Consider the following 21,266-nt stretch of genomic DNA (forward strand, 5'->3'; position numbering starts at 1 on the left):
GGGCGTGCTGGGTGTTTGTTTTTTTTTATATATATATATATATATATTTTTTTAATAAATTGATTAAAATCCTTTGCAGTTAATCACTGCCTGAAGTGACATTACCAAAAGCAGTGTCTCTTGAGATACTCACTCCAGCTACCTTAAGTTGCTGCTTGCTTGTGGGTCTCTCTACTTTCAGTTTTGTATTTAATAATTGTAAAGCCTGCTCTATTGGGTTAAGATCAAGTGAACAACTTAGTCATCCAAGAATATTCCCTTTCTTTTCCTTGAGCAACTCTTGAGTTGCTTTTGTAGCACGGTTTGGGTCATTATCCATTTGCATTGTGAAGTGCTATCCACTCATATTATAGGCCAGTACATCCTGTTACTTCTAGCAGCAGTCTCACCATCATTAAACACTAGTAGCCTGGTTTCCCTCATAGTCTTACATACCCATGCTGTTAACATTGCCTCTTCCATGTTTGACAGATAATGTGATGTACTTCATATCATCATCTGTTTCTTTCTTCTTATCATACTGATACAATTTATTAATCTTGTTTCACTTTTCCAAAGACTTTTTTCCCCAACCAAGCAGGCTCTTTAACATGTTTTCTGTCTAATCTGGCCTTTCTGTTCTTGAGTAGGGATGGAAACTGATAAGAATTTAGCCATTCCGATTCCATTATCGATATCACTTATCAATTCGATTACCAATTTAAAATCTCTTATCGATTGTCATTGGGTTCTCATTGAGAGTCACCACCATCGCTAAGCAGCAATAAAGAAATTACATTCATGCAGATTAATTGCACGCTGTGGGTCAAATGTTTGTGCGTGTTTGTTCAGGTATTTCCCCTTTTTGCTGTTATCACTGTTGGAGATGCTACTCAAAAAAGTCCTTATTACACATATTACCTGAACACTTCCCTTAAAAGTAAAGCAGTGCATAACTTAATTTCTCCTGCAAAAAGTAATTTGTTATATTTCTTGTTACATTGCTTTCATGTTACTCTGTAATATCTGAAACACACTGCTTCATAATTACCATTTAACAATATAAACCTGAGGTTATGAAAATGTTAGACTTTGTATAAAAATGGCTTTAATTCCTAAACAGTTAATGCAGTGCTTTTGTTAAACCCCTTGAATTAAAGCTGCAAGCCTGCACTTCAGTCACATCTTGATTGTTTGATTTAAAATGCACTGTAGTGGTGCACAGAAGAAAAACTACAGAAACTATGTAAATGTCCAAAACTTTATAGACCTAACTGTGTGCGGCTTGTCCAGATACGTTTTCTAATATATGTTCTTTATTTCATTTGGATGCTGCAAGCTATAATAGGCTCACTGCTGGCTCCAAAAGCAAGGAGGCCAAGAACACCCACTGGTAATTGAAAACCGCAGTTACAAAGAGAAGACAATTAGCCCAACCTGAACTCAAAGAAGAAAAACAGAGCCGAGCCTCCCAGATTGTCTCTGTTTTCTGAGGAGAAAAGATGACTTATTATACTTTTCTGTGCTTTTTTATTTACCATTGTTACAATGGTGAATGTCCACGTTAAACCTGAGTTTCATATAATTGGATCAATGTATTTACAACTAATCCCTTTGAACCAATGCTCCAGGAGATGTATGCTGTTAAAAAGGGGTATGCCAAATATGGCTATGGCAGGCACAGAAGCCCCGCCCACCTACTGAAGAAACCTGGCTTAAAGGGACAGTAGCCTTAAAGTGGGAACTAGAGTGGTCTGAAGAGCTTTGGTATAAGATAATAAGGATTATTTTTAGTTGTCAATCATTTAAAGTCTAGTAGAATCCAACAATAAAAACATGGAGTTAAAATTAGAATAATAAGTTCCCTTTAACGGATAAAGTCAATCTGGTAAACATTTGTATATTTCTTTAATGCTAAAGTTGCTAAAGTTTCATATTCATATTTGATGTTTTGTGCATTCAGATGAAGTCTGCAAGGCTTTCTTTATTTTCGTGTTTTTTTTACTACAGCAAGGCTTTCTGTCAAATTACACAAGATTGTATTGTGTCTTGTTTTAGAATAGTTCACCATTTATATATCTACTGAAAATACTACATTTGGTTTTATCATTCTGTACATCACAGCTTCAGGTGATGCCTCCCTGTCTACTGCATCAATGGCTCTGGCTCTGTGACTTTGCATTTCTTATATGTATATTTGAAATAGCTGCACACAGAGCACAGCAAATGTTTAAAGAAAAAGCTAGGGCCACAATGCAGAGTAAAAGCTGTCATCCTTGCAGTGAAACACCAACAAGCACATCACAGGTGAGAAGCATTCCCACAGTGGTGACTTTGCCATTTTCCCTCCTCAAGTCCTGTCTGTCAGGTGGCAGGTAAATCCTTCTTAATGTTAGTGCCTTAAGAAGCCTGTCGTGTTGGAGAATCCAAGGATTTGCAACTATGTTGCGACTACGAGGACCCTAATGTTTGAACACACTGTACTAGGAAGGACCTAAATCTGAAGTGCACCTTACCTTTTTGTCACAGTGTACCTGTACGCAAATACCAAAGCTTTTGATTGAATGACCTTTTTAATAACACAGTAGAAAGAAAACAATATCAGAAGCAAAAAGCCAAGAGTAAATTGAAACTTAATGAAATTGCTAATCTTTCTTGTCGAGTCATCTTGCCGGCACACAATATGTTTGTCCCTGTGTGTTAGACAAAGAAAAATTACTGTCACAGTCAATGGATTACAGTGCCATCATTCTTATCCATTGTTTCTCTTCATTCTCAGACAGTCAGCAGACAAGAGATTAGGGTTGAAGCACTGATGCTGAAAGAAACAGAAGCTTGAGAGAATCACATAAAAAAATGGCTGAGGTGCTGGGGGGCATTCTTGTCTGCCTGCAATATCTTTACACCCTGCAGTCCCCAGTGCCAATAAACAACAATGCGCGATAAGAGTGTTAACGATCAGTCTGACTAATGATGAACAGGAATCTCTGGATACTCGAACTACACAAACCAAAAGCATTTCAGGTGTTCGTGTAAGGGTTAAGAAGATACTAAAATTAAATATAGTATATATATATATATATGATATATATATATATATATATATATATATATTATATAGTATATTATTATTTGAGTTGGAACTTTGTGTGAGTGTGTGTTTTTTTCATTTGATTTTACCTGTATTAATTTAAAAGTGTCTGTCTTTGAAGTGGGTCTAGAAGTTTGCAGAAAGAAGAAAAAGTCATAAATCTTTCCACATCTCTTCCTTTGTGATAACTCCAAAGTGAGTTTTCATTGGGTATTTTGATAAGGATTTTCTTTTAAACTTTGGTGGTTTTAAACCACCTGCAGAAAAATTAAACTTGATTTGATTAAGAGCCATCTTTTCTTCTCCGTCAAATGAAGAAAAGTGTCTTAAAGTGCTTCTCATGCTTTTGTGTTTTCAAGACTCTTAACATTCCAGCAAATAGAATAGAAACTACTTCACCCGCCACATAAAACCTAAAAGTCAAACTGAAGAGGGGGGAAAAGCTTTCATGTATTAATAGTATTTTGTGCACAGATGTTCTTTTCATTTATGTCTAAAGCTACGATGTATCTGGGCATTAGCATTTGCATTAGAGAATAAATTTGCATGGAGGTGTTTGATTATGTGCTGTGCAGTCTCGTGGTTTTACCCTTTTTCAGCCTGTAGAAATGGGGCAGACTTTAAACACAGCTCAACATCTAAATCGACCTTTGATTTGACTCTGCTGGTGATCGAGTGAACTCACGGGCTGCAGGTCGTTCATGCTGATCGGAAGCTCTCTCAGAGTCAACAACAGGTCGAGTTGTGTGCTCAGGTAGGCGATGTTGCACATCTGTAGCAGAGAAAAGATGTAACAGTAATGAGCTGTGGATATACAGAAGAGAGCGCAATTATCACATCATCACACAGCCTATTTCCATGTGATTATTCAGAATTATCTAAAAAGCAGAGCTGCTGGGAGATCCTGGGGGAGATACAGTCATCGGATGGCTGAGGCTTGTTCTCAGATTCAAGATTACCGCAGGCAAAAGCAGAGAGCTGCAGGCCTGTCGACAGGCTGATTTAACTGAGAAACTGAAGGCTTGACACTTTGAAACGATTGGCTGAGCTGCCTAGTCGACCTTTGTGTCTGTGCTAACCTCTAATAAATCATTCTTCATTGTCAGACTGGCTCGCTGATGCTCAGGTACCATCTCCCAAAAGGCAAAGGGCACCTAGTCTGACGGACAGTTACGGATAGGTATCAGGATTAGTGTTAGAAATCTATATCATGTAATAATTTCCCCTGTTGTGGAGGATGACACATCCTCCACACGTGCAAGCGTTGGGCTCGTTATTTTTTCACACTTTCTGTCACGTTTTAAATTTCAAATGCGAGGGTAACAGTTACAGGGGTTCTGTGTCAGTCTAATACCGCTAAAAGGACATCACTCTGGGCTAAAAACTAAAAGTGTTTGCTTATTTGTCACTGTCAGATTTTCAGGTATTTTGACAACATTTTCTATAACGCACAAGATGAAATTTTCATCTTCACCAAATCTGATTATAAAAACGAAAACATTGCAACTTTTCTACTGCGAGACAGCACACTTTCGCTTTGTGAAAAATAGCCAGCTTTCATACATACACCGGATAAAACCTCCTATACATTGTAGCGCGAGACAGACTGCTATATACAAGAGTATGACAACACAGACAGCATGAGTAGGATTTGATTTATTTTAAGAAAAATACCTACGCTTCATCCCTAATATATTTTACCTCAATGGAAAATATGCTTCGAGGATGCCACTCTTATGTCCACAAGCATCCTGAGAGGGAAGTGATTACTCAGAGCTGTAAGGCAGATAACCAGACCATTTCCAACTGTCAACAGCAAAGACAAGACTCTGCTGATTTGCAAGCTGCTCTGTAAAGCTGTATTTACAGCACGGAAATGTTTGCTGGGCACTTAAACTGTATACTATATACTGTAAACAGACTTTTAATTCACTTTATTATACAGTGCACCTACTCTATATTTACAAGAAAAAGAGAGTGGACAAGGCACTGTTTGCCATCTAACTACAGTATATATAAGGACTAAAAGAAGACTGATTGTACTTTATTAATTCACTAGATGTACTAGAAGAAGCCATTGGGAGCCATCTATACAATTATTTGAAGATATATTTAAATGACCTTTAATTTAAATGGTCAATTAAATATAAAAATGTCACAAAATCCAAATCTGATAAAAAAAAAGACTTCAAAGCCTTGATGTCTTTGCCCCAAAATAAGATTTTAAAAGACATTTTTTTCCCATTAATGTTTTTCTACCTCCATCTTTGCTGTTTCCAAATTCTCCATAGATTTTAGGTTCCCCGTCTCTCTGATGTTGTTTCTGGCCTCATTTTACTTAGTAGGATGACAATTGAGACTTTCATAATGTTTGCTTAAAACGTTGCAGCTGTGGGTACATCTAAACAGTGGATAGAAGGTGTAAACTAACTGAATCCTAGAAAAGGTGTAAGGATTGTAAAAGATGTTGTGCTTCTTGGCTCTGTTGTTCTACCAGATGTTGGGTGTTGGAAAAAAGCAGTTTTGTTAAATGAAACTGCACAAGTTTCTAGGCACGTTTGTCATCATATCCAACACAGAAGCTTAACCGTCTAATGCCCTTTGTATCATATTTGATACATGAGTTTGTGAGACCTCTATCTCATCAACATGATCAATGCTTGCCATAATTTCAAAATGCTACGGACAAAACTCTTTTTTTAAATATATGATACAGAACATGATATAGCAAAAAAAAAAAAGGATTTTGTTGTAAGGGTTAATAAACATGTCAGTTCCAAAACATCTGAATTTTCTGGCTATTTTTTGATGGGTTGGGTCTTACCAGGTTAAGAGATGCTGAAGTCATGTGACCACAGTGTAGTTTGTTTATATTCTGTCACGGGCTGGATCTGTGACCCAGCATTTTATCTTCATTTTGGTATTTGTTGAGTTATATTATTATTATTATTAAACATGTATTTAGTTCTTGTTGTTGCTGTTATTAGTTTGGATTTTAGTCTTCTTGTATTTTGATATTACTTTATGTTAAGTTCATCTAGTTATTCCTAAAGCTCATAGTTGCTCAGTGTTTGTTTTGTTTACCTAGATCATTTCGTGTCGTCACCCCTTATGTTCCAGTCCCCCTTGTTGGTTCATGTTGTCAAGTTAGTATTATGTCTCCGTCCTTCATGTTTCCTGTTTTATTTTGAAAGAGTCTGGTAATATATTTAGTTTCACTTCCCGTCCCCTCATTAGGTTCATGTGTGTCAGCTGTTTCCCCTCATGTGTTTCCACTTCCCTAAACATCCACGTGGGTCTTTAGTCTCTCTGTTTCATTCAGTCTGTGTTGAATTGTCTGTTTCCTCCCACCACGTTACCTCAAGTTCCATGTATGTCATGGTTCTGCTCAGGTTGTGTTCATGTTTCATGTGCTTGTTGTTCATAGTTTTTTCGCACATTCCTGGGTTGAATCATGTTCATGTGTATCACCATAGTTATCACAGTTCAGTCACGATTATCATAGTTTAATTTTCCCAGGATAGTTTTTAGGTTAGTTTACGCCCTGTTGCCTTTGCTTTATTTTGTATTCATGTTTTATCAGCCAAAATAAACGGCTCGCCTTTTGTTTAAGTTTAGTGTGTCTTCTCATCTGTGTCCGCACCCGGGTCCTCCACACACACCCCACACAGTCTGCCCCGCAAACCGTGACATACCCCTAATATTAATGTTTTAATGGTGTAGTGGTTAACGCATCAAGGGTTTGAGATTGGAAAGAGAAACAAGCTCAGCTTCATAAGCTGGCTTACTTCTTGTAAGCGGAATAAATGTGAAGATAGTATCAAGAAGGGTATAACATCAAACTGCAGATCCATCCACTGTGGCAACAACTTAATAAATAAGGAAGCAGCCAAAAGTACCTTATTTACATCTGATAAAGTTTCATCAAAAACAGTTTTTCTCCCACGGAACTTTTTATTTTGCCGTTAACACAAGAGCTCATTTGTTATTTATTAAAAAAAATAATCTAATTTATCATTTTATCAAGGTGATTCCAACTTCCAGGTTACTGTACAAAAATACGTCATCTCTGCGGCAGCCTATTTCTGCTGTTTAAAGCGCCATTAGGAAATGTCAGTTAAGGGAAACGACAGAGGTCAATACATGTTTGGGAACAATGACTGCAAAGGAGCTGTGGAAGAGTCATGCTGGCACAATAGTGCTAATGCCCTCTTTTCACAGCGCAGCACTGATGAACAAACCTCTTGTGTATGAAAGAGTTTTCAGTGGGAAATCTTACACACACACTAATCACAAAAGTCAATGCCTGAAGAAAAAGTGATGTTAGAATTGAGTTAGTTACTGGGGGGTTTGTATTGGGTTGCTTTTTTGTTTTTTGGGGGGGATTGGCCACAATCGTTATGTTTGTAGAAAAATGAAACTAAACCGTTTCTGATGGGGAGAAATGTCAGCTGTTAAACACTGGGTAGAAAATTCTGCTTCGAGCAGCCTGTAGCACAAGAAGTAATGCAGGGATAAAGAAAAGAATGGATTTCACTAAATACCAGTGCATTCTGAATGCAGATGTCCTGCAGTCACTCAAGACACTGCATACTTCAAAATCCAACATACTGTTAATCCATCATGAGCTATTCAAGAAAGGTAAGAGGAATTCCTAATTCAGTACAGAAGGACTGGCTTCAAAAGGTGCCTGGTTTATGCACCAAAATTACTGATCTGAAGTTTCACAGATAAAATAACAGCAGTGCAAAGAGTATTCCATTTTAATGTCTGCTTGCTGCAGGGCTTGAGTTTTCTTGTCACTTCAGAAATCAACAAATTGAGCAAATTAGCTCAGGGGTTCCCAAACTGTTGCTTCCAGCTGTATCCAATAAGTAGTTTTATTGATACTCCGTAAACAGAGAATAATTAAACAGTTGCTTGAAGGTTCTAACATAATGTTCAGTTTCAAAATACAATAAAGCACCAGAAGACCACACATGTTGTAAAGTGTGTACAAGGTGTGGTGCAAAAGCATAAATACTGACTATCACATGTCTTGCATAGAAAACATATTCAAATTGTGTTAGGATGGCACGGTACTTTAGATTGGTTTGGCTCACAGAAAGAAGGTGCTGGGGCCTTTCTGTGTGGAGTTTGCATGTTCTCCCTGTGTCTGGGTGGGTTCTCTATGGGTACTCTGGCCTTAGGTTAGGTTCACCTGTGATTCTGAATTGGCTAAAGGTGTGAATGCAAGAGTGAATGGTAGCTTTTCTCTCTGTGTGAACCCTGCCACAGTCTTTTGGCCTATCCAGAGTGTACCCTGTGCCCCTGTGGGATAAGCTCCACCTTCCCCATGACTCTGTATTGGATAAGCGTAAGAGATTGGATGGATGGATCGATGGATTTATGGGGTGGATGTCTGGAATGAATAAACCCCGCAGAACATTAGTTAATGGTATTTTAGTTTGAATACCTGTTAGTTGACAATAATAAATAGAACTGATTTTGTTGTTTATTTAGTAGAATCCAGCCTGTCTGCATGGAGGTTTGAGCCTTCAGAGCCTTCAGAAGTACATGAGGCTTACGAAGGTGTTGCCACTCAACCCAGGCTTGCATACGAAATCCCATTTTAAAAAAAACACACTGTCAAATATTCCTGTGTGGCAGTGTGGGCTGCTCTGGCTGTTCATCTGCTAACCCTGCTGCAACCTCGAGCCACCAAATCACTGCCAACCTTGCTGGAAAGTGATAACCAGATGATGCCTGCCATGACAGCCGTGGTGTGTGACTGAGAAGGCAGGTGACTCAACAAGTTCTCGTGAGCAAAGTGCTAAATGAGCATGCATTGGATGCTGCTTTAATCGTGAGATCTGAAATTTGCTATTTAAATTCTTGTAATTGTAATTCTGGTAGGGTAGAATTCGTGCAGTGGTTAGTTAACTGTTATGTTCTGCAGGAATGTTCTGGTTTTCATCCTGCTGCCCTTTTTTGTTTACAGTTTGCACATTCTTCCGCCCGCGTGGGCGCAGTATAAAGACATTCACTGGTTTTGCGGTGATTTTAAAATCGCTGTAGGTGTAAATCTGAGTGTGAATGGTTTTCTTTCTGTCTGATTTGGTCTGTGATGAACTGGTTACCCAGTAACCAGCTGGGATAGCCAACAGCCCCCTGTATCATTCTCTAAATCAGTGCTTTAGACTATCCTAGTTCAAACTGGGTTAAACAAAAGTCGTGTTTTTCTTTGCATTTCTTTGGGAAGTGAAAAGACAAACTGCAGTAAGTTTAAAAAAAAAAACAACAGCATAACCAATCCTTCTTCTTGTAACTGTAGTATGGCTGGTATTCCTACACAGAATATAAAGGACAGAGTCATCAGGTGCTGCCCGTCACGGTTGACAAGAGCACTGCTAAGGTACAGGGTACCAAGAGCATGTCTCCCAGCATGGCGGGGTCACATTAAGGTAAAGTTCACAGGAAAGGGGAGAAGGCTCAGTGAGAAATGACACTCCCACCTTCAACTTTAATGCTCCATTCAGTGTGCTCCACAGCATGTTTCTGTGTGTGCAATAGCATTCCCTACTTGGAGGGATTGCATGCACGGAAAACCACTACAGTTTTTTCAGTGAAACTTCTGAAAGTTGGTACTATTTTCCAACCTTGTACTACTTGAGAAGTGGACAGGATGGTAACAAAAAGTGGTGCTGGTACACCTAGCGAGTAAAGCATAAGCCAATTGGCATATTGGCTATTTGGTGATCTATTACTATTAGCAACAAGGACTAATAAATTTTTAAAAGTAAAGTAAAGATGAGAGAAACATCCTTCAGATAACAAATGTGAAAAAAATCTTTTTATGTCTCATTTGTTAATATATCCATTCTCTTCTCCTTGTCAGGGTCGTAAGTAGGCTGGAGCCTATTCCAGCTATCTTAGGGCGAGAGGCAGGGTACGCCCTGGACAGGTTGCCAGTCTTTCGCAGGGCTAACACACATAGACAGAAAACCATTCTGGTAACCAGAGTTACCAGTTAACCTAACCCCACTAACTACATGTGTTTTGGATTGTTAGAGGAAGCCAGAGTACCTGGAGAGAACCCACACAAACACGAGCAGACCTGAACTCAGGACCTTCTTGCTGTGAGGCAATAGTGCTAACCATCATGCCACTATATTGGAATATCATGTTTCTAAATGACCAATTATTGGTTCCCAATTTCTAAAGTAATAAATTATAATTAGCTCAATGAAGTGGAAACTTGAAAAAAATAAACTGTTATAAACTATATTCTATTTTCAACTGTATTCCTGTTTTTGATGCAGTTGTTTGTTACCTATTTCCATTCCCTGTGAGTGGAAATTCAGTTTTAGCCATTTAACCAAAGGCAAAAGAAAATCAAGAAATCCGAAATGTGTGGTTGAAACGTTGCAGCATTAGAGCAGAAAACAGAGAAAGAAATGATCCACATGTGCGAGTGTGTGTGTGTGAGGATTTCTACAAAGCAATGAAACAGGCTGCGCCTCAAAAGCAGTTTGATGACTGCAGTCTCCCCTGCCACCGAGAATGAAGAAGGCCGTCAATGAAGCACAAGCCCATGTTTCTCATTAAATTTTAAGTGCAACTTATAAAATAAGAGTGCATTTGGTGCAGCCACAATGTCACGCTTAGTGTCAATGCAGGATGTCAAAAAACTGGTTTGTAATGAATTTAGTGGTAACATTTGTACAATTTAAAATGCAGTGTGTGTATTGATCAGCTACAAGTTAGAAGTTTATTTTATTGAACACTGATGTTTTAGGCCTGCAGCTTATTGTAACCATTCCTATTGTTTTATGTTAGCGAGCATGTATGTTATGAGCTTGTATACCTAATTTTTAATTTTATATGAAGATGATACATGTAACTAAAAATTGTACCTCCATCATGTACTGGTCCACAATATGCAGTTCAGCTACAGGTCCTTTGTAGGATTTGTACCTTTCCACATCTTCCATGGTGGGGACATACCTTAAACATAAAACAATAAATAAATAAGAAGAAAATGTTTGCTGTTCTTTTTACATACAGATGCTATTTACCTGTTAAAATAACCAATCAGATGGTTTCACAATGAACATTTCTTGCCAAACAACAGTTTTAAACATTTTTTGAGTATATCATTGTCCTGCTATTTCCCCCCTTTCTCCTCTGAGGCTTAGTTCTGAAAAGGTGATTTCATACTCTTTTGAGCTTTAATCAATCACTTGTCTGCTCTCTGTCTGTCCGGTCTAATCAAACCACACTCACATAGTCCTGACACTTCAGATTATCCGAGTCTTTTGAGTTTAATTTGTAATCAGTAATACCTAAATATATTCGTAAAACTCGATGCTTATTTAGTCATTAATATTCATCTGGTGGATAAATACGGAGCCCGTTTAGAGGGCTGTAATAGTCTGGGTCCTTCAATTTTATGTGAATTTGCCAATCAGTCTTTTCTTTCCTACGTGGTTGGAAAATAAGTTCCAGCTGATTTGGGAGACTTGCTTCAACATCCTGTAGAAATCTGCTGCTGCTGGAAAAACAACAGTGCCAACGTGATGTCTGATTTCTTTTTTGCCTCTGGGCTTATATGCCATATGTCATATGAGATGTCTATGTTCATTTCCCTTTTTTTTTCATATTTGCCTGTATGTGTGTGTCATCTGGGACGGTTAGTCTTGTTAGGCTTTTATGCCTCTCGGTTTTAATCAATTTTACACATTTTTCTCACCTACATTCATATCACGTACATTCCTTTACAAAATTTAATGTTTGATTTGTTTGCTTTTTATGTGCCTTTTGTCTTTTAGTCACAATGTGTTCAGGGGCTGAAGATAAAAGATAAGCTATGTGGTTAAATCTGACAGGCAAGTGTAATTAATGAAGATTAAGTCAATTTATTTAGTAATTTGTCATTGTCCAAGGTCAATAAATGTTCAGAAATGGACTTTTCTGGCCACCGACAGCAATCAGCAATTATATATAAACTGAACAAAGGCAGATTTTTTTTTCTAAATTGATATGGTGCTGTCAACAAATACACCCTAAGATCTTCCACACGTGGAGCTACAATATGTCCACCTAATGCATATATAGTTCCCAGTGCAAGCATTAGGTAAGAGTGGTGACAGTACATCACACAAATAACAGAGTTTATAGTTTTCTAATTAAAAATGAACAAAAAAAAAAAATCATAGAACATGGAAAAAAAAAAACTTAAAATCAAGAATGAAGAAAACCTTGGCAACAATCAAAAGCAGAAATTTTCATTCCAGAACTGATATCTTTTTCTGTGCCACAGTGAATATTTTATTGCTAAGGGGGAAAAGCGCCCATCCTCAAACAGTATGCTGTATGTGGAGCTATGAATTTATTTTCTACTGGTTAACAACACTGTGTCAGCTGTACATATTTACAGTCTTTTGTTTTTATTTTGATAGAGATATTTGTTAGTATGGCCCGTGTGTGAAATTTAGAGCGACATTTGACTAAGAATAGTAGTACTGTATGAACCGGAGAGTTATTTCAACTTATTAATCTTTAAAAAAAGAGTAAAGAGTTGAATATGACGTGTCGCCATGTCAAAAAGGTAAAAACACATCAAGTGCAGCTATCTCTAATATCAGTCGTTGTTTAAGCATCAGAAAAAGATGCATACATTTAGACCTTTAGACTGACTTTAAAATTTTATGTTACATTTCCTTTTTTTGTCATATGTACTTCTCCCTTTTGATCTTTGTTCAGGTATGTCATCACATGTTTTCTTGCTTGGCCCCATGAAGCGATGCCATTAGACTGATTTCTAGTAGCCAAGGGAAAGGCGAGTGATTAAAAGCCAAGTAACGCTGATGGTCCTCGTGAGCTTCTATAAAGCAGCGAGACGTTGATGGGAAGAGCCATTTATTCGCTTGCACTGAATTTGAACCTCTCTCTCGTCTTAAACTGGGCTTCCTACTTCTGACATTCCTGTGAGTTCTGACCTCAAACCATAGACATTCGCCTTCTCACGAGTCAGCCTATGTGCCACCGGAGTAGCACCGGTCATCAATATTGCAGCACCTGTTGGGAGTGGTTCTTTCAAGATTGTATTCCTCAGGACGACGCCACCACGCATTAAAATATATATTATGTTTTCACAGAATATATAAAACCGTCCCCACAGTACATTAGATCAGTTTTGCCTTCCAGGAGGTCAGCACACAGAGTCACTAAGTAAACTGCAGGTAAGAATCAGGAAGCATTTTACCCACTTGCTGTGTTTTATTCCTGAGGGCATGTCAATAGTTTCCATCTCTGCAAATAACCCGAGATAAAACTTTTATTAGTGAGCTGCTCTAGTAAAAGGTTCTGGCATCTGCTCTTTAGTATTAAAACACAGTGAATACTGCTGTGTTTCTTCCTCACATGAATTGGCAGCGGTTTCCCCCATTTCACATTGTCCTGGCAGTAACATGGACCCACATCCCCGTTGATGATTTGTTTAGCATCTAGTTTCCAAAGGCTTTACCTCTGCCAATGAAAACACACATCAACCGCCCACGGACCTGGGCACAAAAAGATGTTCACCTCTCAGCTTCAGTTGTGACACTATAAGGAGTGAATACAAATCAGCGTTTTTTTGGCACCAAGTCATACCTCCTCAGAGAGGTGATGTGCTCATCAGACAGGCCTCCATCTTTCTCATTAATGATGAACAGTTTGTCCTTCAGCTCTCCCGGTTGCACCGGAAAACTTTTGAGAAAAATGTCTAGGAGAACAATAGATTAGAAAAAGTCAACACACTCAATGGTACATGAAAGCTTTTCTCTTGACAGATAGTCCTCTTATCCTGCGATGAAATGACTCAAAAAGCATTCTGAAGACAAAGGGTCCTTTGCTTAATTACTTTCTTCCAAATGCCTAAGGGAAATGAACAAATTTGCATTCTATCAAGTCAAAGCTGATGTGATTTTTTTTTTTTTATAGGAAATGCCTCTGCATAATTCAGTAGCTGTGAGAAGACTTCATTATGAGCATCAGCGTTTAGACATGTATGTAATATGAACAGTGAATTCTATAAAATACACTCACTTAAGCCAGTCTGACACACAGGCTCTGATTTGGCAATTTTAATTTAATATGTTATGAGGCTAAGTAACAGAAAGCCTCGACTCTGAATGCTGATCATGTTGTTTAAGACATGTTGACTGAATAGTTGGATCATCTGTTCACACATTTGCTCTCAACGGTAGAAAAGATCGATACCACTCTCATGTTTGGCTGCTGGTATATGAAACTGCAACAGCAGTTTATCTTTAGTATAATGACTTGTTCTAAAATGTGCACACACGTCTACCTCTAACATTCACTTAATAGTGGATTGTATTTTGTTCTTTTAATATGTCTATCCATCTATCTTCTTCCGCTTATCTGGGGCCGGTTCGCGGGGGCAGCAGCCAAAACAGAGAAGCCCAGACCTTCCTCTCCCCAGCCACCTCATCCAGCTTGTCCAGGGGAACACCAAGGTGTTACCAGGCCAGCCGAGAGATATAATCTCTCCAGTGTGTCCTGGGTCTACCCCAGGGCCTCCTTCTGATGGGACATGCCCGGAACACCTCATCCAGGAGGCACCCAAGAGGCATCCTTGTCAGATGCCCGAACCCCCTCAACTGGCTCCTTTTGATGTGAAGGAGCAGCATATCTCTAAGGGAGACGCCAACCACCCTTTGGAGGAAGCTCATTTCCGCCACTTGTATTTGCGATCTTGTTGCTTCGGTCGCTACCCACAGCTCGTGACCATAGGTCCCTCACTTAGGGACGTAGATCGACCAGTAAATTGAGAGCTTCGCTTTTACACTCAGCTCTCTCTTCACCACAACAGACCGGTACAGCGTCCGCATCACTGTGGCCGCTGCACCAATCCGTCTGTCGATCTCCCGCTCCCTTCTTCTGTCACTCATGAACAAGACCCCGAGATACTTGAACTCTTCCAATTAGGGCAAGAACTCGTCCCTGACCCGGAGTGGGCACTCCACCCTTTTCTGGCTGAGGACCATGGCCTCAGATTCGGAGGTGCTGATTCTCATTCCCACAGCTTCACTCAGCTGCGAACCATTTCAAGGCGAGCTTGGAGGCCCTCACCCAATGAAGCTAACAAAACCACATCATCCGTGAAAAGCAGAAATGAGATTCTGAGACCATCCAAGTGAAAGTCTTCCGCCACTTGGCAACACCTAAAAATTCTGTCCATAAAATTAGGAACAGAATCGGTGACAAAGGGCAGCCCTGGCGGAGCCCATCACCCACCAGGAACGAGTCCGACTTATTGCCGGCTATGCGGATCAAGCTCTTGCAACGGTTGTATAAGGATTGAATGGCCCGTAGCAATGGGCCAGACACCCCATACTCCCGGAGCACCCCCCACAGCACCCCCCACAGGACCCCCCGAGGGACATGGTCGAATGCCCTCTCCAAGTCCACAAAACAATGTTTAAAAAATAACAAATTAAAGCAATAATTGAAAAGTTGAAAAGCCCCCCTTGTTATGCTTGTAGAGAGCTAGGCTAGCTATTCAACTGCCTCCAGCATGTAGCCAGTCGTAGGATAAGCTAGGCCGCTGCTTGCAGGCATACGATGCAACTAGTGTCAATCTTATGTAACTCTAAACAACTGTCTATAAAAAGGGTGACTTTCAACATTTGCAGTCCGAAGTAGTAGTTGAACTGCTGAATCCAAACCATCAAACTGATTAAAAATGGGCTCATCATGTTAAATGAGGAGCACTGAGGTACAAAGCTGTAATCATCACGTCTCTAAATCCTTGACATTAAAGACTTGAGACAGTAATTCCCTTACCAGGACCAACAGAGGACGAATCATAACATCAAACATCCAAAACAATTTTGAAGAACTACTAGTCTCCTTGTGAGTAAGGGTTAGGCTGTCTCATCTAGCCTGAAACACACACACACAAACACACACAAGTGCAAATTAAGCCCTTTGTTGGCTGGCACTCAGACAAACTGGGCAATGCCCTGGCAAATTAGAGTATGGAGATGGAGAGTGTTTCCCATCGGGTGCATGAAGCCACAGGTGTACTTTTAATTAGGAGTGCGACATTTTCAGTCATTAAATAGGCAGCATGCAGTGGGGCTCTCAAGGTAAATAACCATATGAGTCGGACACACAATCTAAACAGAACTGCACTTTGATCATACAAATCCGCAATGGATCTCATCTAATTATGGAACTGTATAGCTCTATCACATTAATTCAGTACAATTTTGAGGTACTTTGAGTATCTCCATTTAATGCTACTTTCTGCTTCTACGCCATTTCATATGGCACTTTTTACTCCTCTTCTGTTATCTGACCAGGTATCTGGTAGCTTTATTGTTTATAGTTAATATTATTTTTTAACAAATATTCACTTGAAAAAAAATGTGCGCATAACAAAGCAGTTTCACATTATTTTCACCATTCAGCCAACAATCCCTCAAGTCAATGGATTCAGTTCAGTTCAGCTTTATTTAAATAGTGCCAAATCACAACAATAGTCACCTCAAGGGGGTTTATAGTGTAAGGAAAATAACCTGCTATAATACAGTGGCAACTCCTTGTGAGCAAGAGATAGGGGAAAGGAAGAACTCCTTCTTAACAGGAAGAAGGAGGTCACTTGCCGCAAGACACACAGACACACTGTGGAAGAGAGCCATTTACTAACAACTAACAATTAAATGCAGAGTGGTACACAAACACATTGGGTGTTGGTTATTTTGACCTTAGTCTTAGTTTTCGCCACAGTCATAGTTATAGTTTTTGGTCTTAGTACCTTTAGTGTTTTGTTTCTTAGTGTTTTGCCAGTTTGTTTTGGTTTCCTGGTTTATTCCCTGCCGTCATCTTAATAAAGCATCACCTTTCTGTTAAAACCTTACTACTCCTCGTCGTCATCTGCTTTTGGGTCCTGTTTCCACGCACATCGGCGCACCCCGCCGTGACACTAGGAGCAACTGGGCAACACACTACAAAGAGTACTGATACATTTACCTAAGGAAAGCTGTGGGTCCATCTTTCACATCAAAAACAACACTTGACCTGGGAATAAACTATTCTGTATGATAACATTCAGAATCTTTTATAATTTATTTAAACATTGTGCTGGCATCCAGAGAGGAGTCACGGCTATTAGCGTTCAGAAATTCCTAACACATATTCACAGACAAACCTTGTATCAGCGTCCTTCATGTGCTCTAAAGATAGTTTTCAAAAGAATGCAAAAAAAATCAATATGAGCTGCAATCTTGCTGTGAAGGGTCTACTGAATTTCTGTAGAGTACTTAAATGCAGTGCACAAGTACACAGATCAATGCAGCATTGTTCTATGCACGCTAGATGCAGCTGATGTTCCGGCTTGCCCATAAGGATCATGCTGATTACCATATTAAACCCCTCGAAAACACAAAACAATAGTAACACAACTGCCTGCTCAAGCTGTCTAGTTCCATCTGCCTCAGTGCGTAACTGCACTGTTTTTAAAGACACTGTGGATACAGTAAGGGAGCCAATGTATGTCTGATGCTAATTATCACTTCTGGGTTTGTTAATTAATTATTGATCACATATCTGTGATGTTATTATATTGAGGTGGAGTCTCACTGTCTACTGAGGTGAGGTGTTTCTGGCTTTGTAAAAAGAAAGTGAGACTTTGCATGCACACTGGCTCCCAGTTTAATGGGATCAGATGAATAAATAGTTTGGCGAAGAATGAGATATGAGACGAATAAACAGCATGAATTTAGGCAGGTGATAAGCATGCAAACAAGAGCGGGAGGGGCATGTCGCTTATGTGTGCATGTGTGTCGGGGGCGGCAGGGACGGGTGCTATGGGATAGAGAGGGACAGAAGGAAAGAGGAGTCTGATTCCCAAATTATTCCGTTTTATGTATCTGGGTGGAGATCATGTGTTTTTAAACAGGCAGAAATCACCTCTGGACTAAGTCTGTTCTAAATTACAAAAACAAAACTCAGTGTTTAAAATTTGCCTCAAAGTCAGATACAAAATGCAGCAGTGCAGCAAAGGTAATTAACCATTACTTCTCAAGATGCTCTTTCTTCGGTATTAGCATTTTATGTTACTCATATATCACTGCAGTTCAGATGTTAGGCTTACACAATACAATAATTTAAATGCATTGATATAGATCCAAAGTGTCAAATTTGGCTCCACCGTGACCCACTGCGACCATAAAATACTATTTACAGATGAGCCACAACATCCAGTGTTGTGAGATGAAGCCAAAGCCAAGTCATAAAACTGAAACCAAAGTTGCTGCACAAAAAATGATGTTTTGCAGTTACATAAACACGTTTATTCTTACATTTCATTTACCAAATAAAAATTGGTGATTTTTTTTAAGTCACCCTTTAGAATTTTATAAAGGTTAAAATTTTGCACAATCAGCAACTAAATGCATTTAGCCCAGACGACCTGCTGAAGTTCAAACTGAGCTTCAGAGTGGGGATAAAAGGTGATTTAAGTGACTTTAAATATGGCATAGCTGTTGGAGAATGGTCTGAAAAGCAGGAAATATCCAGTGAGCAGCAGTTATCAAGGAGAAAATACCTTGTTCCTGCTAGAGGTCAGAGGAAAATGGCCAGAGTGCTTTGAGCTGTTAAAAAGGCAACAGTAACTAAAATAACCACTCGGTACAACATAAATATGCAGAAGAGCATCCTTGAACAAACAACACGTTGAACCTTGAAGCAGATGGGCTACAACAGCACAAGACCACACCAGTCAGCTAAGAACAGGGAACAGAGGTTACAGCTAACATAGACTCACCTAAACCGGACAAAATAAGATGCCTGGGAAGGTTTGAATTTTGTGTAAACGGCAGGAAATCTTGGATCCATTGACTTAAGCATGCAGACTGAAGCAGTCAGGGATCGAACCACCAACCTTCCAATTACTAGATTATAGAATCGAAAGTTAGGCTGTTAGTGGCAGTGCAATAGTGTGGGAGACATTTTCTTAGCACACTCTGGACTCTTTAGTACCAACCAAGAAATGTTTAACCACCACACTAGGAATGTTGCTGATCATGCCCATTCCTTTATGGTAACATGTACCTATCTTCCAATGTCTGCTTCCAGCAAGATGATACACGTTACCAAGCTTAGATAACATCAAACTGGTTTCTTGAGCATGGCAGTGAGTTCACTGCATTCAAATGCTGTCTACAGTTGCCAGATCTCAGTCTGATAGAGCACTTCATGATGTGATGGATCACATTATCGATGTGCAGCTGACAAACCTGCAGCCACTGTGTGATGCTATCATGTAAATATGGGCCAAAATGTCTGAGGAATGTTTCCAGCAACCTTGTCGAATCTATGCAGATCTTCAGGTAACGGGAAGTCCAACCCTAATAATGTGCATCTAATAAAGTTTCATAGTGTATTTACTGAACTGTACCTCTCAACTGTTTTTCAGGTAATTATGTGGGGCATCTCTACTTAAACTGCACAGAAAATAGAGGGATTGATAGATCAGTGGTTACCATACTGGCTACCAATGATGGGAATAATGGCATTAAAATAAACGACATTACATTTTTCAGTAATGGGTAATCTAACTAATTACTTTTTCTATTATTACAATGCCGTTATCTTTACACATGACTATTTTTTAGCACACAATGGGTTGAAGCCGTCTTCCTCCTACTGGGAGCTGGGGGGGGGGGGCAAACAATTGCATGAGTGCTGCTGATGAAGTGAAGTATTCATGGTAAACCAACCAGAGGTAGACTTGGGCGAGTGTTCACATACAAACATATACAGACAGAGGCACAGTCATGGAGATCCCAGATAATTCAAATTTAGCATTTTTTTTAAGTGGAAGTCCAGACATTATTTTTCTCTCAAAGAGAGAAATGTCAAGAATCTCTATGTGAAATGGGATTTATGTCCTGGAACAAAATGCTTTTCCACATCAGCTGTAAGCAATTCGACTACTTTTGTTGCACCTCTCAATGTCAAAGCTGCAACAAAGCTGGTCACCAATAACGACGGTGTTGATGCTAGCAGGCGCAGACCAAACCCAGGTGAGGCTATCGTGAGCTCAGCAAATAACAGAGATGGAGCGACGCCATCTAACAGTCTAAGCTTGGTTTCTCTTCTCCGCAAACATCTGTAGCACAGACTGAGTTAAAAAGACTGATGCTGCCTTTGTCAACAGTCTAGTCAGATTTCTTTAAGTCTCTTATTGCCAAGATACCGGCCAAGGAGGGGTAGGCCCACCAAGCAGAAAGACTTTTTCCAAATACGTAGATACCCAGTACTTTAGTGTTTAGTGTTTGCTGTTAGTTCCTTCGACTAAAGGGCCTATTTACTTCAATTATATATTCAGTTTTATAATAAACAATTGAATATGCACTTTAGTATGTTCAAGTATATTTACTAATTTATATTTTAGTATTTTACTTAAGATGGGATCAAAATTATTTTCCATATTTAAACTTTTTTTTAAAGTTACTTTTCCTGGTAATTAGTTACTTTTATAATATTGTAACTCATTTGTAACAAGTTACTTTTTGGAAGAAGTAACTGGCAACTATAACTAATTACTTTTTCAAAGTAGCTTGACCAAAACTGATTAGCACTAATTAGCAGGTATCTGTGTCTATCTTACAGACAAGCTTGCTATAGTTAGCATTTCACTCTCCTCTCCATATGTGCTCACTTCTGGTGACAGTTTCAAATCAAGGCTTCACAAACCAATATGCAACATCATGAAGACTACAGCAGACTTTCATATATATTCTACACTTATACATAGTTGTATTAATAACTATAATCCAGTAACAGAAAACTAAAACACACATGCACAACCACTTTTCTTTCCTGGGAATATACTTATCGCCTTATCGTCACTTAAGTGACAGTTTGAACTTTTTAATTTTTTGTATTAAAAATGACACTTTCAATAGTGGTATTAATAGGACCAAATAAATAGGAACTGAAAGGAAGATGCTTTTCCTTGTTCTTCAAATGTTTTTAAAGCTAGCAGCAAAAAGATGCATGGCCTTGAGTTGCCTTCGGGCTCTCATCTCTCAGCTCCTGCGCCTGACAGAATCAAAGTTTCCAGGTCAGGGAGGAGCCCTTGATACAGTATTCTGTATCAAGGCAGGAAATCACTGCCGTTGTCGCTCAGATCCCC

At 39.2% G+C, this 21,266-nt stretch overlaps 1 protein-coding gene across 2 annotated transcripts in view; it reads right to left on the reverse strand.

Annotated features, from left to right (window-relative positions):
- LOC102313617 (formin-like protein 13) overlaps positions 1–21,266 on the reverse strand; it is a 56,285-nt gene that overhangs the window by 27,833 nt on the left and 7,186 nt on the right. For both annotated transcript variants that reach the window (XM_005918952.3, XM_042219307.1), the window contains exons 9-11: positions 13,706–13,817; positions 10,966–11,056; positions 3,756–3,842 (exon numbers count right to left, since the gene is read on the reverse strand). In XM_005918952.3, coding sequence (XP_005919014.1) covers positions 3,756–3,842; positions 10,966–11,056; positions 13,706–13,817 — 290 coding nt within the window. The remainder of the gene's footprint in view (positions 1–3,755; positions 3,843–10,965; positions 11,057–13,705; positions 13,818–21,266) is intronic.

The sequence above is a fragment of the Haplochromis burtoni genome, unplaced genomic scaffold (genome assembly GCF_018398535.1).
Source record: "Haplochromis burtoni strain Fernald_Lab_line unplaced genomic scaffold, NCSU_Asbu1 Contig_31, whole genome shotgun sequence".
NCBI classification, from domain to species: domain Eukaryota; kingdom Metazoa; phylum Chordata; class Actinopteri; order Cichliformes; family Cichlidae; genus Haplochromis; species Haplochromis burtoni.